The following is a 21660-nucleotide window of genomic DNA, read 5'->3' as shown; positions in this document are numbered from 1 at the left end:
GAATCGCAGGGTTGGTTCCTTGGAGGGCTGTGGGGGAGGCTGTGTTCCAGGCCTCTGTCCTCGGCTTGTAGGTGGCCAGGCCTTCCTTTTCACCTGGCATTCTCCCCGTGCCTGTGTGTGTGTCTTAATGTCCCCTTCTGTAAGGACCCCAGTGGGTGAGGGCCCACCCTCATGTGCCCATTTTAAAGAGATCGCCTCTGTAAAGACCCTGTTTCCAAACAATTCCCCATTTACACGTACTGGGGGCAGGTCTCCAACATCTGACTGGGGTGGGCACAATTCAACCCATTCCACTCAGTGAAGGCAGCCATACCCGTGGGCTCCACAGGTTGTCCCCAGCCATACTCAAGGGTGACAAGACAATTTAATGGGAAAAGACCCATGTTTTCAACAAATGGTGCTGGACGACTGGACGTCTACATGCAAAAGTATAAAGTTGGACCTTTACCTCATACTATATACAAAAATTAACTCAAAATGGATCACAGCTCTAAATGTAATTTATTATTAGATGTGATGCCCAAAAGCACAGCAACCAAAGAAAAGAAATAAATACATTGGACTTCATCCAAATTAAAAAAAAACTTTTGTGCTTCAAAGGACATCATGAAGAATGTGAAAAGACAATCCTCAGAATGGGAGAAGATAATAACAGTCTAGTATCCAGAACACAGAAAGAACTATTATAGTTCAACAATATAAAAGACAGATGACCCAATCGAAAATGGGCACACATCTGAATAGACATTTCTCCAAAGACCTACCCATGGCTAATAAGCACATGAAAAGATGCTACCCGTCATTGTCATTAGGGAAATGCCAATCAAAACCACAGTGAGATACTGCCTCACACCTACTCCAGTGGCTGTGATAAAAGAGACAGATGATGGCAAGTGTTGGCACTGCCAGTGGGATGTGACATGGTCTTACCGATTTGGAAAAGACTGGCAGTTCTTCCAAACTTGGAAGTTCTCATGTGACCCAGTGAGCTTACTCGTGGGTATGCATGAAAACATTGTCCAAAAGAGAATGGAAAACACATGTCCACACAAAAATTTGTACACAAGTGTTCACCACACAATTATTCTTGACAGCCAAAAAATGGAAGCAACCCAAATGCCCATCAGCTGTGGAATGGATACCCAAATGTGGTCCATCCACACAGTGGACTATTATTCAGCCATAAGAAAAGAATGAAGCCACTGCGAGCATGAACCTCAAAAACAATGTGCTAAGTGAGGAGAGCTGGACTCGTGAGCCACTGATGAGAAGTGTCCAGAACGGACAAGTCTGTAGACACAGAAAGTCGCTCAATGGTCGCTGGGGCCTGGAGGGTCAAAAGTATGGCACGGGGTTTCTTTTAGGGGTGATGAGGTGTTTTGGGATCAGACAGTGGTGATGGCTGCACAACTTAGTGAATATATGAGGCCTGACAATTAAGTTCGCGAACTCATCCTAGAAAATGTGCTACACACCTCATTGCTGAAATCACTACAGTCACCTTTGAGGTACTCCCCTTGGGAAGCTGTGCACCGATGCCAGCGCTTAGTCCACCCTTCGAAGCAATTTTGGAACTCTCTTTCTGGAATGGCCATCAGAGCTGTCATCATATTACCCTTAATGTCCTGAATGTCATCATAATGTCTTCCTTTCAATATTTCCTTTATCTTCGGGTAAAGAAAGGAGTCATTGGGGGCCAGGGAGGGTGTTCCAATGCGTTTATTTGTTTACTGGCTAAAAACTCCCTCACAGACAGTGCCGTGTGAGCTGGTGCATTGTCGTGATGCAAGAGCCATGAATTGCTGGTGAAAAGTTCAGGTTATTTTTGTCTAACTTTTCCACGCAGTCTTTTCAGCACTTCCAAATAGTAAACTTGGTTAACTGTTTGTCCAGTTGGCACAAATTCATAATGAATAATCCCTCTGATACCAAAAAAGGTGAGCAACATTGTTGCAACAAGTTCACAAACTTAAATATCAGACCTGTACTAAACACTGAATTGTAGGCTTTGAAAGGGAGAGTTTTATGGTATGTGAATTAGACTCAACAAAGTGGCTTGCAGGGCAGACTTCACACTCAGGTTCCAGTGTCCGTTTGACACTGCGGTCCTCACACCTGTCTTTGTCAGGGGCCAGAAAACCTGCTTTTCCCTTTGTCGGTCCCTTCTGAGGAGGCCCTTCCCCGCCCCCCTGCTGTCGCCTTTGGGAAGCTGCAGGGTGTGGGACCCATGATACTTCCCTGTGTGGGCAGGTGGGGCTTCCTGAGCTCAGTGCTGCTGGTGCTGTGATCTTCTTTTGTGTTAACCCTGCCTGTCTCTGCACTGGCCTGTCTCCCCTCCCCCACAGGTTCGGTTCCGTGGGTCCAGATGGGCAGTACCGTTCCCCTATCAAGAATAAGGGTGCAAGATTCAATGCGATGCTGGCTACACTGACCCCTTCGAGATTGGCAGTGACCTTCCAAGCTCTGGGAGCCATGAAGGTAGTGCATGCTGGTTTTACTGTACCTCACTGTTCATTTTCTGTGTGTCCCCAGGGTGGGTCGCACTGCGGGGTGCTGCGTTGTTTATTCCCTGCATGTCCAAGGGTGGGTAGTGCAGCCGGGGGCCATGCTTCCTGAGCCACAGTTGGTGTAATGTGCTGGGTTACTGCGTACAGACTAGGGGTGCAGTTGGCCACACATAGGGATCATTCCTGCATCGTCTTACTTCGGGGTCCCATCCAGCTGCAGCCCAGATGTGTACTACTGATCACGGTGGGTGGGACACAGGCATTGTGGTGACAGAGCCACCAAAGATGACCCTGGGAGAATGGGTGGCCCAGAGCAAGCCGGTCTGCTGGAAAAGCAGCTCAGAGCTGCCTGGTGTGGCTCAGGGGCATGTCTTGGCGAATTCACTGGGGAGCGCCAATGCTCACTGGGCCATTTTGGGGTGTGCCCTCAGCACCAGAGGCAGGAGTCCCCGAGGCCATCTCTGCCCTCCTCACCCACCCTCCCATATATTGGTTTGTAAAGAGCAGCCAGGCAAGAAAGTTCTGGAAGGCCCCTGGCCCGTCAGTGCTGTGTTCTCTGGGCCTTCCCCATCTGTCTGAGGGAGAAGCCTGCTTTAAGGTGGAAGAAAACGTAAGACACCCGTGAATACACATTTGTGGCTTAATCCAGCATTTCTGTCAATAAGGAGTATATTTTATTCCCGACTCCAGCCCTGATGTCAGCTCACAGGCGTCTGAATAGCAGGAACAGCCTTAGCTCATGTCTCCCAGGTCTGTGCCGTTCCCAGGAAGCCTGCCTGACACCAGCTTCCCTTCCCGCCAGTGGGCACAGCTGTGACGCTGAGAGCACGCTCAGTGCTGGCCAACGACCTAGTGCCTGCGGTGGGGACGGCGCCCTGGGCCTGTGTTCCAGGGGCCCTCACAGGGTCAGGTGGGTGTGCAGTGCTGAGGTCCCATGTGAAGGGGGACTCAGCTGGGCCCCTTGGCTGGACCGGCTGAGGGGTGACAAGGTCCCCAGAGAAGCTTGTGACACAGGTGCCTGTGTGGCTTCAAAGTGCTGAGGAAAGCACTTCTTCAAATCTGTCATAGAAGCCTTATCAGGACTCCAGACAGGTGAAAGGAGAGAAGCCAGGGGAGCCTAGAATTGTACCATAGAGAAGATAGAACAGAAATCGGGTCCAGGGTCACGTGAAGCCATGACAGCCGTCCCTGTGTGGTGGCCCGCTCATCACAGTGGCCTTTGGAGTCCCTGTGAGGACAGCGCTGGGTGACTGTGAAAGCACATGCTCGCTGGTGGGGTGGAGGTGGCGTGGGTGACAGTGCCTGTGGACAGTGGGCACCCACAGCCCTATCGGCTCATCCAGGCAGGTGGTGGTGGAGTCCTGTGGGCTGCGTGGGGACATGTGGGCGGTGGGGACTTCTAGGGAAGAGTGACGCTCAGCATCGCCAGATCTGGGCAGCAGGGCAGGCGCAGCAACAGGAGGCAGAGTCGGTGACATTTAAAAGGTAATCCTTCCCCATTCTGCTGGGCATCACCGAGGGGCCAGCCCCTGTCGATCCCAGAGGGTCTTGGGGGACCACACGGGCTTGATTCCTTGTTGGGTATCTGACGTGCGTACTTTGTTCCTGGCAATGTATCACCCTCTTCATGACCATGGGCTCTGAAAGTGAAGCCCTGGGTGGCAGTCTCAGCCTGGACGTGCCCAGAAGTGGGGCTGTGGGTGAATCAGCAGCCTTCTGTCTCAGTTTCTTGCTCTGTGAAATGGGCCTTCTGCTGGTGGTGAGGGGATGTGTGCCACGCTGACACCAGGCAAATGCTCAGTAGCTCAGAGCTCATACTGAGGGGATAGCTGCTGTCGCCTCTGCTAATATTAGGAAGATAGGAGTTGGCTGTAGGAAAGACCAAGTGGGCATTTCCATGAAACAAATGCCTGGAATACTGACCTCCAGCTGGCAAGTCGATCTGACACGTTTGTACAGGCCCACGATGTCCCTCAGACTCCTGAGTATCTGAAGCAAAACAAGTGACCCCCAGTTGGCACCAGCCCTGCCTGGGAGGCAGATTTGCAGGTGCCAGGGTGACCCCTGGCAGAGCCTGGTGGGCCTGGACCCTGCATAGTTGGCCCTGACCACTGTGACCTCATTGCCAGCATCTGGACACAAGTGATGTCACCAGCCCGCCTGGCAGCGCCTACGGCCCAAACACATGATGGGGGAAACCTGAGCCCGTCCTGCTGTTCTGCTCTCGCTGGTGAGTACGGAACGGATCCCTTTCTCTGATGTGCATTCCTTGTGTATTAGAAAACTGTCACCATGGCTCCCCACGGTGACATTCGGTCAAGGCTGAGCAGGCAGGGTCCTTTGAAACGTTGCCCAGATGTCTTACTCTCATGGTCATCTCTCATGTCCATGGCGTTTCTCAGTACTTTCAGATTTTTCTCTTAAAGGCTTGCCATAATAGCTGTCCTCTGATTTATGTCCAAACTGTCAAATTAGGTGATTAGCAGGAACAAAAGGAACGGGAAACAATGATGATTGGCAGGGGTGAGAGGTGGGGGCAAGTGGGGAAGCGGGGCGGCCTCTACAAAGGAGGAAGGAGGCTGGGGGGGGGGGGTCACTGAGTTTGGGAGTCCAAGTGGAGGGAGGGAGTGTGAAATGTAAAGAGGCATATCTAGCGGCTGTTTTGTGTTGGTTTTGCATGGATGTAACATTGTAGCATAAGACCAGCTGGTCCCCACTCTCAGGAGTTGCCCTCGTCTTTCAAAGTAGGTGTTTCTGAAGACCTGTGTTTCTGATTCAGCAGGTCTGGGGTGAGGCGGAGAATGTGCTTTCTGCACAGTTCCTGGGTGGCGCTGGTGCTACTGGTGGGGACTGTGCTTGGAGAAGCCCTGCCCAGAGCAGGTGAATACAGTTCTATATTCCCGGCGTCATCCCAGCCACCTGTCACCTCTGTGGCCTCCCAGAGCCTCCAGGGCCAAGGCCCCAGTTCTCTCCCAGTCACCAGCACCTTCCCTGACCTGTGACCCTGTCCCCTTCTCACAGGCCACCAAGCCCACCTCCACCTTTCCGTGGCTTGTTTTCACGTCCACTCAGAGCTCAGACAAGTGTCCCTTCAGAACGTTCACAGCCGGCACGCGCTCCTGACATGTTCCTTCCCGAGGCAGTGCACCCCCTCCTAGCTTCATCATTAGGGTGATGACAGTACATGGTGCAGCTGTCACCCTGCTAACTGAGAAGCTCCCGGCAGCCAGGGCCCTGCTGGCTTCCTGCACTGCTCAGTCCAGCTTCCCACATGGTGCCAGCACATAGTAGGTGCACAGCAAATAGTCCGTGAGGGAATGAATGCGGATGAGTCAGAAATCACATGGGAGGTACCCGGCAGGGCTCTTAGCACAGACATGTGCTTGTGCTCCCCACCCCCCCGGCCGTTCCCAGGGGACTGGGAAGAAGGACGTTGCTGCCTCTTCTGTGTCTGTGCGCTCCCCCCGTTCCCCCATGAGCCATGGGCTTTCCATCTTCCTTCAGCTCTATTGTCCTGTCCAGGCCACTGTCCTTTGTGTTGGCTTTGTATGCTCCTGTTTGCTCACAGCGCTGTGCGGGGGCCTGTGCTCACCTGTTTGCAGGTGGGACCGAGGCCCTGCTGGTCAGGGAGCTGACCCTGGGGGTGTGCACCTCCCACAGCACAGCAGTGACACACAGGGAACACACTGCAGGATCTGTGTGTTGATCACAGGCCTATGGGGTGTGGGAGGCGAAGACACTCCCCACCCGGTCTGGACTCGGGGTGTGGCGATGATGTCCCCCCAGCAGGCTGCTGGCAAGCGCCTTCTTCTCTCATCTCGTTGAGCAAGATGGTCAGTCGGCTCTTTCCTGTGTCACCAGCTTGGCCGCTCTGCCGCGTGCCTGGTGACATCTCAGTGGTGAGGGGATGCTCAGATCTTCCCTGGGGCTGGACGGTCGTCCAGGGCAACCTGGGGCCCAGCTGGAAGGTCTTTGGGCCTCCCAGGCCACGGAACACCCTGCAGAGGACAGGTGCCAGGGGTTGTGTGACTGTTCTGCCCGGCGAGGCCACCATTCCCAGCTGTGGGCCTGATGGTGATGGCCCCCCAGGGACAGGCTTGGGGTCTGTGGCTGCTGTGACCTGGGGCTTAACTTCAGTTGCTGTGAGCTTTAGTTTTCTCAGTGCTAAAAACGAGGCAAAATAAATAAATAAATGAATAAATAACTGTCTCATGGAAGCATTGTGACAATTCAATGAGCTAATGTCTTTTTGCCACCATCAGCACCACAACTATTATGAGCAGGTAATATTTGTTGAGCCCTTACTGTGAGCCATGCCTGTAATAAGTGCTTTACAGGTGTTAACTCATTTCCATTACTATACCCATATGTCTTACATATGGGGAAACTGAGGCATGAGGAAATAAAGGGATTTGCCTGAGGTGGGCACTGTGGTCCTTGTGAAGGAAGTACATGGCCCCATGTTGTGTAGACAAGATTGATGTGTAGGCATTACCGAGAGAGAGAACGCGCGTGCGCGAGAGAGTGAGCGAGCGAGCGAGAGAAAGTGCAGAGGGAAGAGGGAATGGGGCGGCCCGTCCGCACGTGAGTGCGTGGATGCGGGAGGTGCTGGGTTACTTGGTGTACAGCTTTGAGTTGTGGAAGGCCACGGGCTGGCCCGTGAGTCCCCAGGTAGGAAGCACGGCACCTGGGCGTCCACCAGGGCTGCCGCTGCTGGGAGCCTGTCCCCGTGTCCAGTGCCAACGCAGGCAAGGAGCAGGTACCCCATGTGGTGTGGTCAGGTGACATGAGGGGCATCAGCAGGCATGAGAACAGATGGAATGTGTGCCTGCTCCAGACTCCACAGTGAGGCTGTGACGAGCTCGACTCTGGAATTGGCCTCTGGATTTGCGTCCTGCGTCCATGGCCCAGGCAAGTTATGGAACCTAAAGTCACGACAGCACTTCCTCACAGAGCTGTTGGAGCACCTGAGTGAGTCTGCCCGTGGGCGCCTTGTACCTGTGCCTGCTGTATAAATCCTCAGTACGTGCAGGCTGTTACTGTCATCACAAGGGATGTACACACTTGTATGGTCACGTTCAGGTGCGCTGATGGTTACATGACACGTGAGGTTGTGAGGGGAACAAGTAGGGTTTATGTCACATGCTCACCTCTCGTTGGAAGTGGCTGCTCGGAGCTGAGGGTGGGGAATTATGAGGCTGAGTCTGGATGCAGCCGAAAAGTGGCTGCAGTCATAGTCAGCCGTGTGTGCGGGGAGGGAGCAGTGGGTTTGTGCTGCGTGGCTGTCCTCCTGGGGTTCAGGGAAGGACACATGGCCTTGAGAGGAGAGGAGAGAGACTGAAATACCACCTTAGAGTGAAAAGGTTGCAGTATGTAAGATGGGCCAGCTTTTCTGATCTCCTGGGGCTGAGGGGAGAGTGAAGGGAAGGAACTAGTTTCAGGTGGGACACTCAGGACTCACAATAGACACACGGCCTTTTCTGACATTGGGGAGCATGGTTGGACATGAAAAAGGGTCTATGGAAGGTGGTAGAGTCCACTTTTTCAAGAAAGTCTCTCCCCCTATTGGAGACCTTTCTAAGACCTGACTGTAAATGTTCATGGAGAATTAGAACAAAGAGAAGGTCAGGGCGTCTGAGTCTCCTTCGGAAGCAGAGGTGGCCCTTTAACCCACAGGGCCGTGGCGGTGCAGTGACGCGGGCCTGCCCTGTGCTGGGTGAGGCTGTGTCCCTGCCACCCCTGCTCTTGCTGTGGAGCGTCCCCTTCACCCAGACTCTGACTCACCCCTGAGATGTCCCCAGCATCACTGCTCTCACTCTGCCGTCTGGCTCCTGCGTCAGTCTGTGCATGTGTGCTTCAGTCACTGGTGGCAGCAGGGGATGGCCAGCTTGTATGAGTGTGACAACCTACCTACCTGGGTGACCATGAACCTTTTCTCTGAGGTGAAGCTCACTCAGTCCCCTTAAATGAATGACCTCAATTTCTGTGGCTACCACAATAAAACTATCAGGTTTTTGTTTTAATTCTTGATAGGAGGTCACCTACTTTTATTTTGTTCAAGAATCATTTTATGTTCATCTCTTATTCTTGTCACTTAGATTGATCCCATTTTTATCATTATTAACAGAACATTTAGTGGGCCGAGAGCATGTCTTTTTATTCTGTCTTAGCACAGAGCCTCGTAGGGCACTAAATGTCATGGAAGTGTTTTTACTCTTCTATCCATCCATCCACCATCCACCCACCCATTCACCCATTCATTCATCATTCACCCACCCTCCCACCCACCATCCACCCACCCACCCACCCATCCACCATCTAGCTACCCATCCAGCCACTCATCCCATTATAAAGACTCTGAACATAGGGTGATTAGATCGTGTATGATTTAGTAGTTAATGAGGAGCTATGGAATGTTCTAGAGAACAACAGTCACCTACCTGATGGACACCATATGTTAGAAAAATTCCCCAGGCAGGAATGTGTAAGGAGAGCCCAGAGGCACCCACCATCTTCCAGGTGGATTAATGGGTGGATGGTAGATGGTGGTGGGTGGATGGATGGGTGGCCCTCTCCCAGTGGTGAGGGCTGAGTAAGGAGCGTCCCCATGGGCCTTGTGCCCGACGGCTCGGTGAGAGAACTGGATTGAATGGGTTGGGCAGAGAGGGAAACACTGGTAGTGAGCACAGTGAGGCTTCGGCGCCTCAAACGGGGGCACAACGGAGGGTGGAGTGAGGCGGGTATGGGTCCCCAAGAGTAATGTCTTGGAAAGTTGACTGATGTTTATTCTGTTGACACTTTTGTGACATGGCCAGTCTTCTGTTCTCATGGAGGCTCATCCTGTGTTGGTTGTATGTTTTTTTAGATGCATTATGTATGCTTTGAGGAAGCAGGTTCACACAACTCATCTCCTACTGGGGTTGACGTTATTCTTTCTTTAGTGTATCCACACACAGACACACACACACACACACACTCACACACACTCACACTCACACACATGGAGAGCAGAGCAGCAGGATTTGCTCGAGGCTGGACAAGTCCCACCGGGTGAAGGCTTTGGCCTGAGCCATCCTCAGAGGGGCCATCTGTGAAGTAGTTTGGTTTTCTGGTGGAGAGACTTCCCGAGGATGACCACCAGAGGGCAGCAAATACCAGCAATGACTGGCCGACGGTTTTTCCTTGTATTTACTTCTGAACTTAAGGAGTGGTGGTGGAGGGGTTTGCTGTTCTCATCAGTTTGGCTTCTTCTCAGCAGGGACTGTTGATTTCACAGAGTGGTCAATCTAAGGAGAATGGGGCTACATCAGCCAGGGACTTGTCTGGGTCAAGACCAAGACTGAATAGGATGTGGTGTTATCTTGATGACTTTTCAGGATGTACTTTGACTCACAAATGTCTAAGTTTGCAGCGTTTTGGGTGGGTGTAAAAATGGTTAAATTTTTTTTGTGTGCGTGGTGTTTCCATGGCAGTTATTTACACTTTCTCTCTCTTTTTTAATTTATTGGGGTGACAATTGTTAGTAAAATTACATAGATTTCAGGTGTACAATTCTGTATTACATCATCTATAAATCCCATTGTGTGTTCACCACCCAGAGTCAGTTCTCCTTCCATCACCATATATTTGATCCCCCTAACCCTCATCTCCCACCCCCCTCCCCCCTTACCCTCTGGTAACCACTAAACTATTGTCTGTGCCTATGAGTTTTTGTTTCTCATTTGTTTGTCTTGTTCTTTTGCTGTTTTTGGTTTATATACCACATATCAATGAAAGCATATGGTTCTCTGCTTTTTCTGTCTGACTTATTTCGCTCAGCATTACACTCTCAAGATCCATCCATGTTGTCACAAATGTTCCTATATCATCTTTTCTTACTGCCGAATAGTATTCCATTGTGTATATATGCCACAACTTCTTTATCCATTCATCTATCGAAGGACATTTTGGTTGTTTCCATGTCTTGGCCACCGTAAACAAAGCTGCAGTGAACATTGGAGCACACGTGTCTTTATGGATAAATGTTTTCAGATTTTTTGGGTAGATACCCAGGAGAGGGATTGCTGGGTCATATGGTAATTCTATTCGTAATTTTTTGAGGAACCTCCACACTGCCTTCCATAACGGCTGCACCAGTCTGCATTCCCACCAACAGTGTATGAGGGTTCCTTTTCTCCACAGCCTCTCCAACACTTGTTACTATTTGTCTTGTTGATGATAGCCATTCTGACTGGGGTGAGGTGATATCTCATTGTGGTTTTGATTTGCATTTCTCTGATGATTAGTGATGTTGAGCATTTTTTCATATGTCTATTTGCCATTTGTATGTCCTCTTTGGAGAAATGTCTCTTCAAGTCCTCTGCCCATTTTTCAATTGGGTTGTTTGTTTTTTTGTTGTTGAGTTGCATGAGTTCCTTGTATATTCTGGCTATTAGCCCTTATTGGAGGCACTGTTTGCAAAAATCTTCTCCCATTCAGTTGGTGGCCTCTTTATTTTGTTGATGGTTTCTTTTGCTGTGCAGAAGCTTTTAAGTTTCATATAGTCCCATTCGTTTATTTTAGCTTTTACTTCCATTGCCTTTGGAGTCAAATTCATAAAATGCTCTTTGAACCCAAGGTCCATAAGTTTAGTATACCTATGTTTTCTTCTATGCAGTGTATTGTTTCAGGTCTTATGCTTAAGTCTTTGATCCATTTTGAATTAATTTTGATACATGGTGACAGATAGCAGTCCAGTTTCATTCTTTTGCACGTGGCTATCCAGTTCTCCCAGCAACATTTATTGAAGAGGCTGTCTTTCCTCCATTGCATGTTTTTAGCTTCTTTGTCAAAAATTATCTGACCATATTTATGTGGTTTTATTTCTGGGTTCTCAATTCTATTCCATTGGTCTATGTGTCTGTTTTTCTGCCAATACCATGCTGTTTTGATGATTGTAGCCCTGTAGTACAAGCTAAAGCCAGGGAGTGTGATACGTCCAGTATTTTTCTTTATTCTTAAGATTGCTTTGGCTATTCGGGGTCTTTTGTGGTTCCAAACAAATCTCATGATTTTTTTGTTCTATTTCTTTAAAAAATGCCATTGGGATTTTGATGGGGATTGCATTAAATCTGTATATTGCTTTGGGTAATATGCCCATTTTAACTATGTTGATTCTTCCAATCCATGAGCACGGAATGTCTTTCCATTTCTTTGTGTCTTCTTCAATTTCTTTCAAAAATGTCTTACAGTTTTCAGCATATAGGTCCTTCACATCCTTGGTTAAGTTTATTCCTAGGTATTTTATTCTTTTTGCTGCAATTGCAAAAGGAATTGCTTTTGTATTTCTTTTTCTGAGATTTCATTGTTAGTATATAGGAAAGCAATGGACTTTTGTGCGTTGATTTTGTAGCCAGCAACTTTACTGTATTCGTTGATTGTTTCTAATAGCTTTTTGGTGGAGTCTTTAGGGTTTTCTATATATAGCATCATGTCATCTGCAAAGAGTGATAATTTAACTTCTTCATTCCCAATTTGGATGCCTTTTATTTCTTTCTCTTGCCTGATTGCTCTGGCAAGGACTTCAAACACTATGTTGAAAAGCAGAGGTGATAGGGGACAGCCCTGTCATGTTCCTGAACGTAGAGCAAAGGGCTTCAGTTTTTCACCATTAATTATGAGATTAGCTGAGGGCTTGTCATATATGGCCTTTATTATGTTAAGGTATTTTCCTTCTATACCTATTTTATTAAGTGTTTTAATCATAAATGGATGTTGTATCTTGTCAAATGCTTTTTCTGCATCAATTGATATAATCATATGATTTTTGTCCTTTATTTTGTTTATGTGATGTATCACATTGATGGATTTGCAGATGTTGAACCATCCTTGTGCCCCGGGGATGAACCCCACTTGGTCGTGATGAATAATCTTTTTAATGCATTGTTGTATTCGATTTGCTAGAATTTTGTTTAGGATTTTTGCATCTGTATTCATCAGAGATATTGGTCTGTAGTTTTCTTTTTTTGTGCTGTCCTTACCAGGTTTTGGTATCAGGGTAATGTTGGCCTCATAAAATGAGTTAGGGAGTACTGTCTCTTCTTCAATTTTTTGGAAGAGTTTGAGCAGGATTGGTATTAGATCCTCTTTGAAGGTTTGGTAGAATTCACTAGTGAAGCCATCTGGTCCCGGACTTTTGCTTTTGGGAAGGTTTTGGATGACTGATTCAATTTCACATTGGTGATCGGTCTGTTTAGATTTTCCAGTTCTTCATGGTTCAGCCTTAGAAGGCTATATGTTTCTAAGAACTTGTCCATTTCTTCTAGGTTATTGAATTTGGTGGCATATAGTCCTTCATAGTATTCTTGGATGATCCTTTGTATTTCTGTGGTGTCCGTGATAACTTCCCTGTTTTCGTTTCTGATTTGGTTAATTAGTGTCTTCTCTCTTTTTATCTTAGTGAGTCTAGCCAAGGGTTTGTCAATTTTGTTAATCTTTTCAAAGAACCAGCTCTTTGTCACATTAATTTTTTCTATTGTCTTTTGGTCTCTATTTCATTTAGTTCTGCTCTGATTTTTGTTATTTCCTTTCTTCTGCTGATCTTGGGTTTCACTTGTTCTTCTTTTTCTAGTTCTTTAAGGTGTAACATGAGGTTATTTATTTGCGATTTTTCTTGTTTCTTGAGATAGGCCTGTAATGATATAAATTTCCCTCTTAAAGCTGCTTTCGCTGCATCCCAAAAATTTTGGTAGGATGTATTTTCATTGTCATTTGTTTCTATGTATCTTTTGATCTCTCCTCTAATTTCTTCTTTGACCCGGTCGTTCTTTAAAAGTATGTTGTTTAATCTCCATGTATTTGTGTTTTTTCCTGCTTTCTTTTTGCAGTTGGTATCCAGTTTCAAAGCCTTGTGATCAGAGAATATGCTTGGTATGATTTCAATCTTCTTAAATTTGCTGAGGCTGATTTTATGTCCCACTATATCGTCTATCCTTGAGAATGTTCCGTATACACTAGAAAAGAATGTATAGTCTGATGTTTTAGGATGAAGTGCTCTATAAATGTCAATTATGTCCATTTCATCTAATGTGTCATTTAGGGCTGCTATTTCGTTATTTATTTTTTGTTTGGATGACCTATCCATAGCTGTCAATGATGTATTTAAGTCCCCTAGTATAATTGTGTTTCGGTCAATTTCTCCCTTTAATTCTGTTAGTAGTTGCTTGGTATATTTCGGTGCTCCCTGATTGGGGGCATAAATATTGATGACTGTTATGTCTTCTTGTTGTACAGTCCCCTTTACCATTATGAAATGTCGATCTTTGTCTCTTGTTATCTTTTTCACCCTGAAGTCTGTTTCATCTGATATCATTATGGCTACACCTGATTTTCTCTTGGTACCATTTGCTTGGAGTGTCAATTTCCACCCTTTCACTTTGAGTCTATGCTTGTGCTTGTAGCTGAGATGTGTCCCTTGGAGACAGCATACGGTTGGTTTTCGTTTTTTGATCCAATCTGCTACTCTGTGTCTTTTTATTGGTGTGTTCAGTCCATTTACATTTAGGGTGATTATTGATATTTGAGGATTTCCTGTCATTCTATCTTTAGTTTTCTGGTAAGGCTGTGTCTCCATTGTTTCTTTGCCTTTTTGTTGTTGTCTATTATTTCTGTGTGGTGGTATTCTATGATGTTTTCCTCTGTTTCTTCTTTTATTACAGTATATATTTCAGGTCTGGATTTTTTGTGTGTGTGGTTACCCTTAAGTTTATGTAAAAGAAAGTTTCATATTTAGAGTATTCCATTTTCTTCAGCATGCTTACTTTCTCCATTCCCATATTCCAGTTCAGCCCTTTACTCTCCCCCTTTTTATGTTTTGGTTGCCACAAATTGTCCCTGTTGATGGTGGTCAAATAGCCTCCTTTAGTATCTTTTGTAGTGCAGGTCGTGTATTAGAAAATTCCTCAGCTTCTGTATGTCTGGAAAGGTCTTTATTCCTCCTTCATATCTAAAGGATATCTTTGCTGGATATATTATTCTTGGCTCATAATTTCTCTCTTTCAATAGTTTGAATATTTGGTTCCACTCCCTCCTGGCTTGTAGAGTTTCTGCTGAAAAATCTGATGATAATCTAATGGGCTTTCCTTTGTAGGTTACCATCTTCTTTTCCCTGGCTGCCTTGAGGATTCTTTCTTTGTCGTTGATTTTAGACAGCTTCAATACAATGTGCCTTGTAGAAGGCCTGTTGGGATTGAGGTAACTAGGTGTTCTATTTGCTTCTTGGATTCGAGGGTCCAGTTCTGTCCACAAGATTGGGAAGTTCTCATCAACAATTTGTTTGAACATATTCTCTGTTCCTTTCTCTCTTTCTTCTCCTTCTGGTATGCCCATTATTCTTATATTGCTCTCTGATGGAGTCAGAAAGTTCTTGTAGAGTTCTTTCATTTCTTTTAAGTCTCAAGTCTCTTTCTTCTTCCATCTGTGTCATTTCCAGGTTTCTATCTTCGATGTCACTGATTCTTTCCTCCATCTGGTCAACTCTACTACCTAAGCTGGTTATTTCATTCTTAATTTCTTCTATTGAGTTCTTAATCTCCAGAAATTCTATTTGGTTCTTTTTTAAAATTTCAATCTCTTTCGTAAAATGCTCATGTTGTTCTTTGATTGTGTTTCTGAGTTCATTTAACTGCCTATCTGTGTTTTCTTGCATCTCGTTGAGTTTTTTCAGAACTGCAATGTTGAATTCTCTGTCATTTAAGTCCCATATTTCCATATCTTTAAGTTCCTTTTCTGGAGACTTTTCACTTTCTTTCTGAGCTGTCTTGTTGCCTTGATTATTCATGGCAATTACTGATTTATTATTTCTCTTCCTAGACATCTACACGAGTGGCTTCTGCAACAGGTTGATAGGAAAAGGTCTTTCTTTTGTTTTCCAGTACTTGTTGGTAGAATGTTTTATTTTCTCTCCAACTGCAGCATTTTTCCCCCTTTCACACGGTAGTGCTATGTTTTCTCTGCACTATTCCAGCTTCACACAATGGGGGGGATTCCCTGGGAGACGGGCTTCTCCTCTGTTAATAGTTTGCCTGGGTCACAGGGCACACGCAGTGTCCCGGTGGGTATGCGGAGAGCTTCTGATGTTCCAAAGCTCTTCCAGCTCCTGATTCAGAGCCTGTATGTTTCAGCAGATCTGTTGACTCCTGTAGGGATCCGCCCAGATAGGTGGGGCCAGGGTCAGGGTGAGTTGTGAGAGGTGGCCCAGAGCAATGGCGGCGACCACCACCACAGCCGGTCCTGCTTCCACAGCTCTCTCCCCTTTGCCGGAACTAGTTGGGCTGCGAATCTGTGTCTGCGGCTCACAGTTCTCAGAACAGCAAATATTCTGTTCTTTTGCTCTGACACTGCTACTGTTCCGCTTCTGGCACCGGGCAGGTGGGGGCGGGGCGAGCTCTGGGAGGGTAGGGAGGGGGCAGCTCGTCTCAGTGCCTAAGGCTTCCGTTCTCTGCTCGGCAGTGAGGGCTTAAACCACCGTTTTCAGCCTTTTTCCCTCAGTCTTTTCTCCGAGGTCTCTTCCGTGAGTGTTGGGTTCAGCCGTGTTATATGCTGCCCCCTCAGCCCTGTGGACCATAAGCGGAGCCCTAGCCGTCCGAGTTCTTCCCTCTCCCGCAGCTGCGGTGGTTCTGGGAAGCAGCGAGCTGGGAGCACTGAGCTAGGTCTGCGTCCTGCGCCCGTGTGGCTCCATCTCCGCACTTCTCCCTTCCCTCCTCCCCCCGGCCACGCGATTCTCCCACCTGTAGGTGATTTCGGTAGTCGCCCTCTTCGTCTTGCCTGTCTGCTGTGCAGGGAGTCCTTTGTGGAGTTGTTATTCGATTAGTTGTAAATTCCAGGGGAGCTTTACAGAGGCTCACCTCACACCATCATTTTGATCTGGATATCTATTTACATTTTCAACAACTGCAGTTTAAACATTTATTTTTAAAAAGATACGTCTGCTACCTTTTTCTCCAAAGACCGAAGTGCTCAAGAACCATAGATAACTATGTGAAATGGGGATTTCACGTGGCATGACTATCTGATGTGGAGATGTGGAAGAATCTGCAGTTTAAGTTTACCTCGATTCCGTGAGCAGCGTGTGTTGAATGCTTTCCTGGAAGGAGACGTGGGCCATGAGCAGAGATGGCCTGGGGTGGTGTTGCCTCCGGGTGTGTCCAGCCGCAAAGCCACTGCAGCTCTGCGAGGGGCTGCAGCGAGGAAGCCTCCTGGCCTGTGCTGGCAGGAGGGTTAGGGGAGGTGTGGAGAACACTTCATAAAGTGGGGGGCGTCGGGCTTTCGTGGTGGAAGGGGCCTCCGAAATTACAGAGTCAGCACACCTTTTACAGAGACATTTCCAAACGAGGCGTCTGGGTCTTGCTGGCACAAAGCCCTAGGACTTGGCATCCCGCCCTTCCCCATCGAGTGAGATGTCCAGGTCAGGTTTGCAGGTGGACACACGGTGTGAGAGTTGTTCTGTGCCATAGCAGAGGAAAGTCTTGGGGAACCCTCCTGTCATGCGGGAGACCCTGCTCGCTGCGCCATTTGTCGTGCGCGGAGGCCTTCTCGCCATGCCATCTTTCAGGCGGGGCGGCCTGCGGGGTCTCTGCTCCCGCTCCCCACACAAGAACGCAGGATATGGTGAGGCCGAAAAGGAACACCCACGGAGCCATAGGTAGGGGAGTCATACCGCTATGGTCTCACTGGAGGCTGGGCCCACCGGACGCGTGACCTGCCGTCCGCTTTTCCGCCAACCGACCGACCGACGACTCTCCTCCACTCTCTCGACTCTGTTCCTCTCTCTCCGCTCTCCTCTTCCGCTCTCTTTGGCTCTGCTCGGCTCTGCTCGGCAATCCTCGGCAATCCTTCATAGCCGCAGCAGTTATACCAGCGGCCAATCGGCTAACCAGCCACAGCTGACGGCCAATCAGCCACAGCCGACGGCCATTCACCACCCGAGCCAGCACCCTGCCACGTGAGGCCGAGAGCCTGTAAACTACTCCCTGGGGCTCTGTCCCCACACCTCCCATGTGATGTGGCCCAGGAATGTTAGATGTCTGGGACTGTGACAGTATTTCAAGGAGCAGCCTTTCACTTTCTTTCTTCCTTTCCCTTCCCTTCTCTTCATCTAAGCCATCAGAGGCTGAGCAAGGTGTGTAGGAGGCTGCAGTGTCCTGGAACCCTGGGTTATGGCTGTGCAGTGTGAGGGGGTGGTGATACTGTGGCCAGTGTAGACTATTTGCGAGTTCTGGGCCTGGGTCCTGCTGGGGGAGGGGCTTGCCTTTCCTCGTCGGCTCCAGCAGCCCGCTCACCTGCGTCAGGCAGAAAGGCTGCCAGGCTGCAGCTGTGAGGCGCGTCATTCTCCTCTCCTCGGGAGCCCTCTTGCCCACCTCTGGGAGGATCGTCTGTGCCACCTGGAAGGTCAGAGATGGATGATTAGTGGTCGACTTGCTGGCCTTAGGAACTGTCCTGCCTGACACTTGATATTCCATGTAGCACAGGTGCTTGTACAAGTCCCTGTCCCTCTCCTCACTCCACATTCTGTTCCTCCATTCCTTTGTCCCCATGATGAACCCACCTTTCAATAGTTTCCCACAGAGAGTGACAGCAGCAGCTCAACCACGGCCAACACGTAACTGACTTGTACTGAGTCTGTCCCGTACGAGGGGCGTTTTCTGAGCGTTTTACACATCATCGTCCCTTTAATTGTCACAGCGGCCCTATGAGACAGGTGCTGCCACGATTCCCATTTCAAGAGGAGAAAATTGATATATGGGAACAGGTAGCAACTTGCGCAGTTTTCTGGGCCTCACACTGTGCCGCCAGCCCCAGACGGGCCCTGACCCACACTGGGGCTGCTTTCGTAATTCTCCAGGAGCCGTTGTTTGAGTTCAGCTTAGACCCTGCTCGCTGGTACTCCAGACCACTATGGCACTCAGTTGTATTTGCTTTGGTAACCAAAGCAAAGCAAAGCAAACCAAAGATTTAAAAATTTTGTTGTCAACATTAAAAAATGCAGAGATTCCACCTAAACTGGGATTTGGTAGATGCCAAATGTTTAGCCGCTGGGCCAGGATCCAGGCTTCCTTCCCCACTGTGACCTGGGGCCCGACTGATTTGTAGTGGCACTGCCGACCTTGCCTATAACTGTGTGTCACTGTGCTCCTGGGCATCTGTGTGCTGGGAGCAGGGGGGTAGGGGCGATGGGCTGCTCTGGCCTTTACATTCACTGTCCTTTTATGGGGAAAAGGTCTGTTTATGATGAGCACTGACTCAGTGCATTCAACTTTGAGCTCAATCCAGTGGAGTGATTTTGAATACCTATGCCTATCACAACAAAATTTAATAAACCAAAAAAGTTTGCACTTCCTTAGGTAAATTTAAACATTAAACTGCATTGTTTAAAATGTGTCTCCATGTATCCCTTATAGGGTCTAAGAAGAGAAGCAAAATGATGATTGGTGGAATATTTGTATATGACAACTCTCCTATTTATCAGCTCTAGACATTTCTACGTCTCTGCTATGAGAGGTGAGAGTTTAGTTCACTTATACAACAGCCCACCTCTGTCCCCTCTTTCAGTTTGTGATTTTCACATTATTTTAAATTCTCCCAAGGATTGCCACAGTTCCTATAAATAACCGGACTGGGGCCACCCTATTTCTTGACTCCTTTCCATTTGCATCCCACCTCGGTTGTCTGGATCATGACTTTTATATTATCAAGGCTGAGGCATTTACGTTTTATTCTGTAATCATAATCTAACTCTGGACTTTAGGTTGCATTATTCTGGCCAGGGTGGTGAAGCATTGTTCACCGTAGAACCATGTTGTATACGAGGACTGTATTTTCTCTCTACAGGTTCAAAGTCACAACACCTTTACAATTTTTTTTTAAATTTATTTTTTAAATATATTGGGGTGACAATTGTTAGTAAAATTACATAGATTTCAGGTGTACAATTCTGTATTACATCATCTATAAATCCCATTGTGTGTTCACCACCCAGAGTCAGTTCTCCTTCCATCACCATATATTTGATCCCCTTACCCTCATCTCCCACCCCCCACCCCCCTTACCCTCTGGTAACCACTAAACTATTGTCTGTGTCTATGAGTTTCTGTTTCTCATTTGTTTGTCTTGTTCTTTTGTTGTTTTTGGTTTATATACCACATATCAGTGAAATCACATGGTTCTCTGCTTTTTCTGTCTGACTTATTTCGCTCAGCATTATACTCTCAAGATCCATCCATGTTGTCACAAATGTTCCTATATCATCTTTTCTTACCACCAAATAGTATTCCATTGTGTATATATGCCACAACTTCTTTATCCATTCATCTATCGAAGGACATTTTGGTTGTTTCCATGTCTTGGCCACCGTAAACAAAGCTGCAGTGAACATTGGAGCACACGTGTCTTTATGGATAAATGTTTTCAGATTTTTTGGGTAGATACCCAGGAGAGGGATTGCTGGGTCATATGGTAATTCTATTCGTAATTTTTTGAGGAACCTCCACACTGCCTTCCATAACGGCTGCACCAGTCTGCATTCCCACCAGCAGTGTATGAGGGTTCCTTTTTCTCCACAGCCTCTCCAACACTTGTTACTATTTGTCTTGTTGATGATAGCCATTCTGACTGGGGTGAGGTGATATCTTATTGTGGTTTTTATTTACATTTCTCTGATAATTAGTGATGTTGAGCATTTTTTCATATGTCTATTTGCCATTTGTATGTCCTCTTTGGAGAAATGTCTCTTCAGGTCCTCTGCCCATTTTTCAGTTGGGTTGTTTGTTTTTTTGTTGTTGAGTTGCATGAGTTCCTTGTATAGTCTGGATATTAGCCCCTTATCGGAGGCACTGTTTGCAAAAATCTTTTCCCATTCAGTTGGTGGCCTCTTTATTTTGTTGATGGTTTCTTTTGCTGTGCAGAAGCTTTTAAGTTTCATATAGTCCCATTCGTTTATTTTAGCTTTTACTTCCATTGCCTTTGGAGTCAAGTTCATAAAATGCTCTTTGAACCCAAGGTCCATAAGTTTAGTACCTGTGTTTTCTTCTATGCAGTCTATTGTGTCAGGTCTTATGCTTAAGTCTTTGATCCATTTTGAATTAATTTTGGTACATGGTGACAAATAGCAGTCCAGTTTCATTCTTTTGCACGTGGTTATCCAATTCTCCCAGCACCATTTATTGAAGAGGCTGTCTTTCCTTCATTGTATGTTTTCAGCTTCTTTGTCAAAAGTTATCTGTCCATATTTACGTGGTTTTATTTCTGGATTCTCAATTATGTTCCATTGGTCTATGTGTCTGTTTTTCTGCCAATACCATGCTGTTTTGATTATTGTAGCCCTGTAATACAAGCCAAAGTCAGGAAGTGTGATACCTCCATTATTGTTCTTTTTTCTTAAGATTGCTTTGGCTATTCAGGGTCTTTTGTGGTTCCAAACAAATCTGATGATTTTTTGTTTTATTTCTTTAATAAATGCCATTGGGATTTTGATGGGGATTGCATTGAATCTGTGTATTGCTTTGGGTAATATGGCTATTTTAACTATGTTGATTCTTCCAATCCATGAGCATGGAATGTCTTTCCATTTCTTTGTGTCTTCTTCAATTTCTTTCAAAAATGTCTTACAGTTTTCAGCATATAGGTCTTTCACATCCTTGGTTAAGTTTATTCCTAGGTATTTTATTCTTTTTGCTGCAATTGCAAAAGGAATTGTTTTTTGTATTTCTTTTTCTGAGATTTCACTGTTGGTTTATAGGAAAGCAAAGGACTTTGGTACGTTGATTTTGTACCCAGCAACTTTAATGTATTTGTTGATTGTTTCTAATACCTTTTTGGTGGAGTCCTTAGGGTTTTCTATATATAGCATCATGTCATCTGCAAAGAGTGACAATTTAACTTCTTCATTCCCAATTTGGATGCCTTTTATTTCTTTCTCTTGCCTGATTGCTCTGGCAAGGACTTCCAACACTATGTTGAAAAGCAGAGGTGATAGGGGACAGCCCTGTCATGTTCCTGAACGTAGAGCAAAGGGCTTCAGTTTTTCACCATTAATTATGAGATTAGCTGAGGGCTTGTCATATATGGCCTTTATTATGTTAAGGTATTTTCCTTCTATACCTATTTTATTAAGTGTTTT

General features: G+C 46.7%; 1 protein-coding gene across 1 annotated transcript in view; it reads left to right on the top strand.

The window, feature by feature from the left end:
• Positions 1 to 21660, top strand: part of ACOXL (acyl-CoA oxidase like) — a 288665-nt gene that overhangs the window by 34758 nt on the left and 232247 nt on the right. The window contains exon 8 of the mRNA XM_074333923.1: positions 2171 to 2478. Within this exon, the coding sequence (XP_074190024.1) occupies positions 2171 to 2478 (308 nt within the window). The remainder of the gene's footprint in view (positions 1 to 2170; positions 2479 to 21660) is intronic.

Source organism: Rhinolophus sinicus, linkage group LG05 (assembly GCF_036562045.2).
Source record: "Rhinolophus sinicus isolate RSC01 linkage group LG05, ASM3656204v1, whole genome shotgun sequence".
Classification (NCBI taxonomy): Eukaryota; Metazoa; Chordata; class Mammalia; order Chiroptera; family Rhinolophidae; genus Rhinolophus; species Rhinolophus sinicus.
The sequence above is the reverse complement of the archived record's forward strand: the minus strand, read 5'-3'. Positions and strand labels throughout refer to the sequence as shown.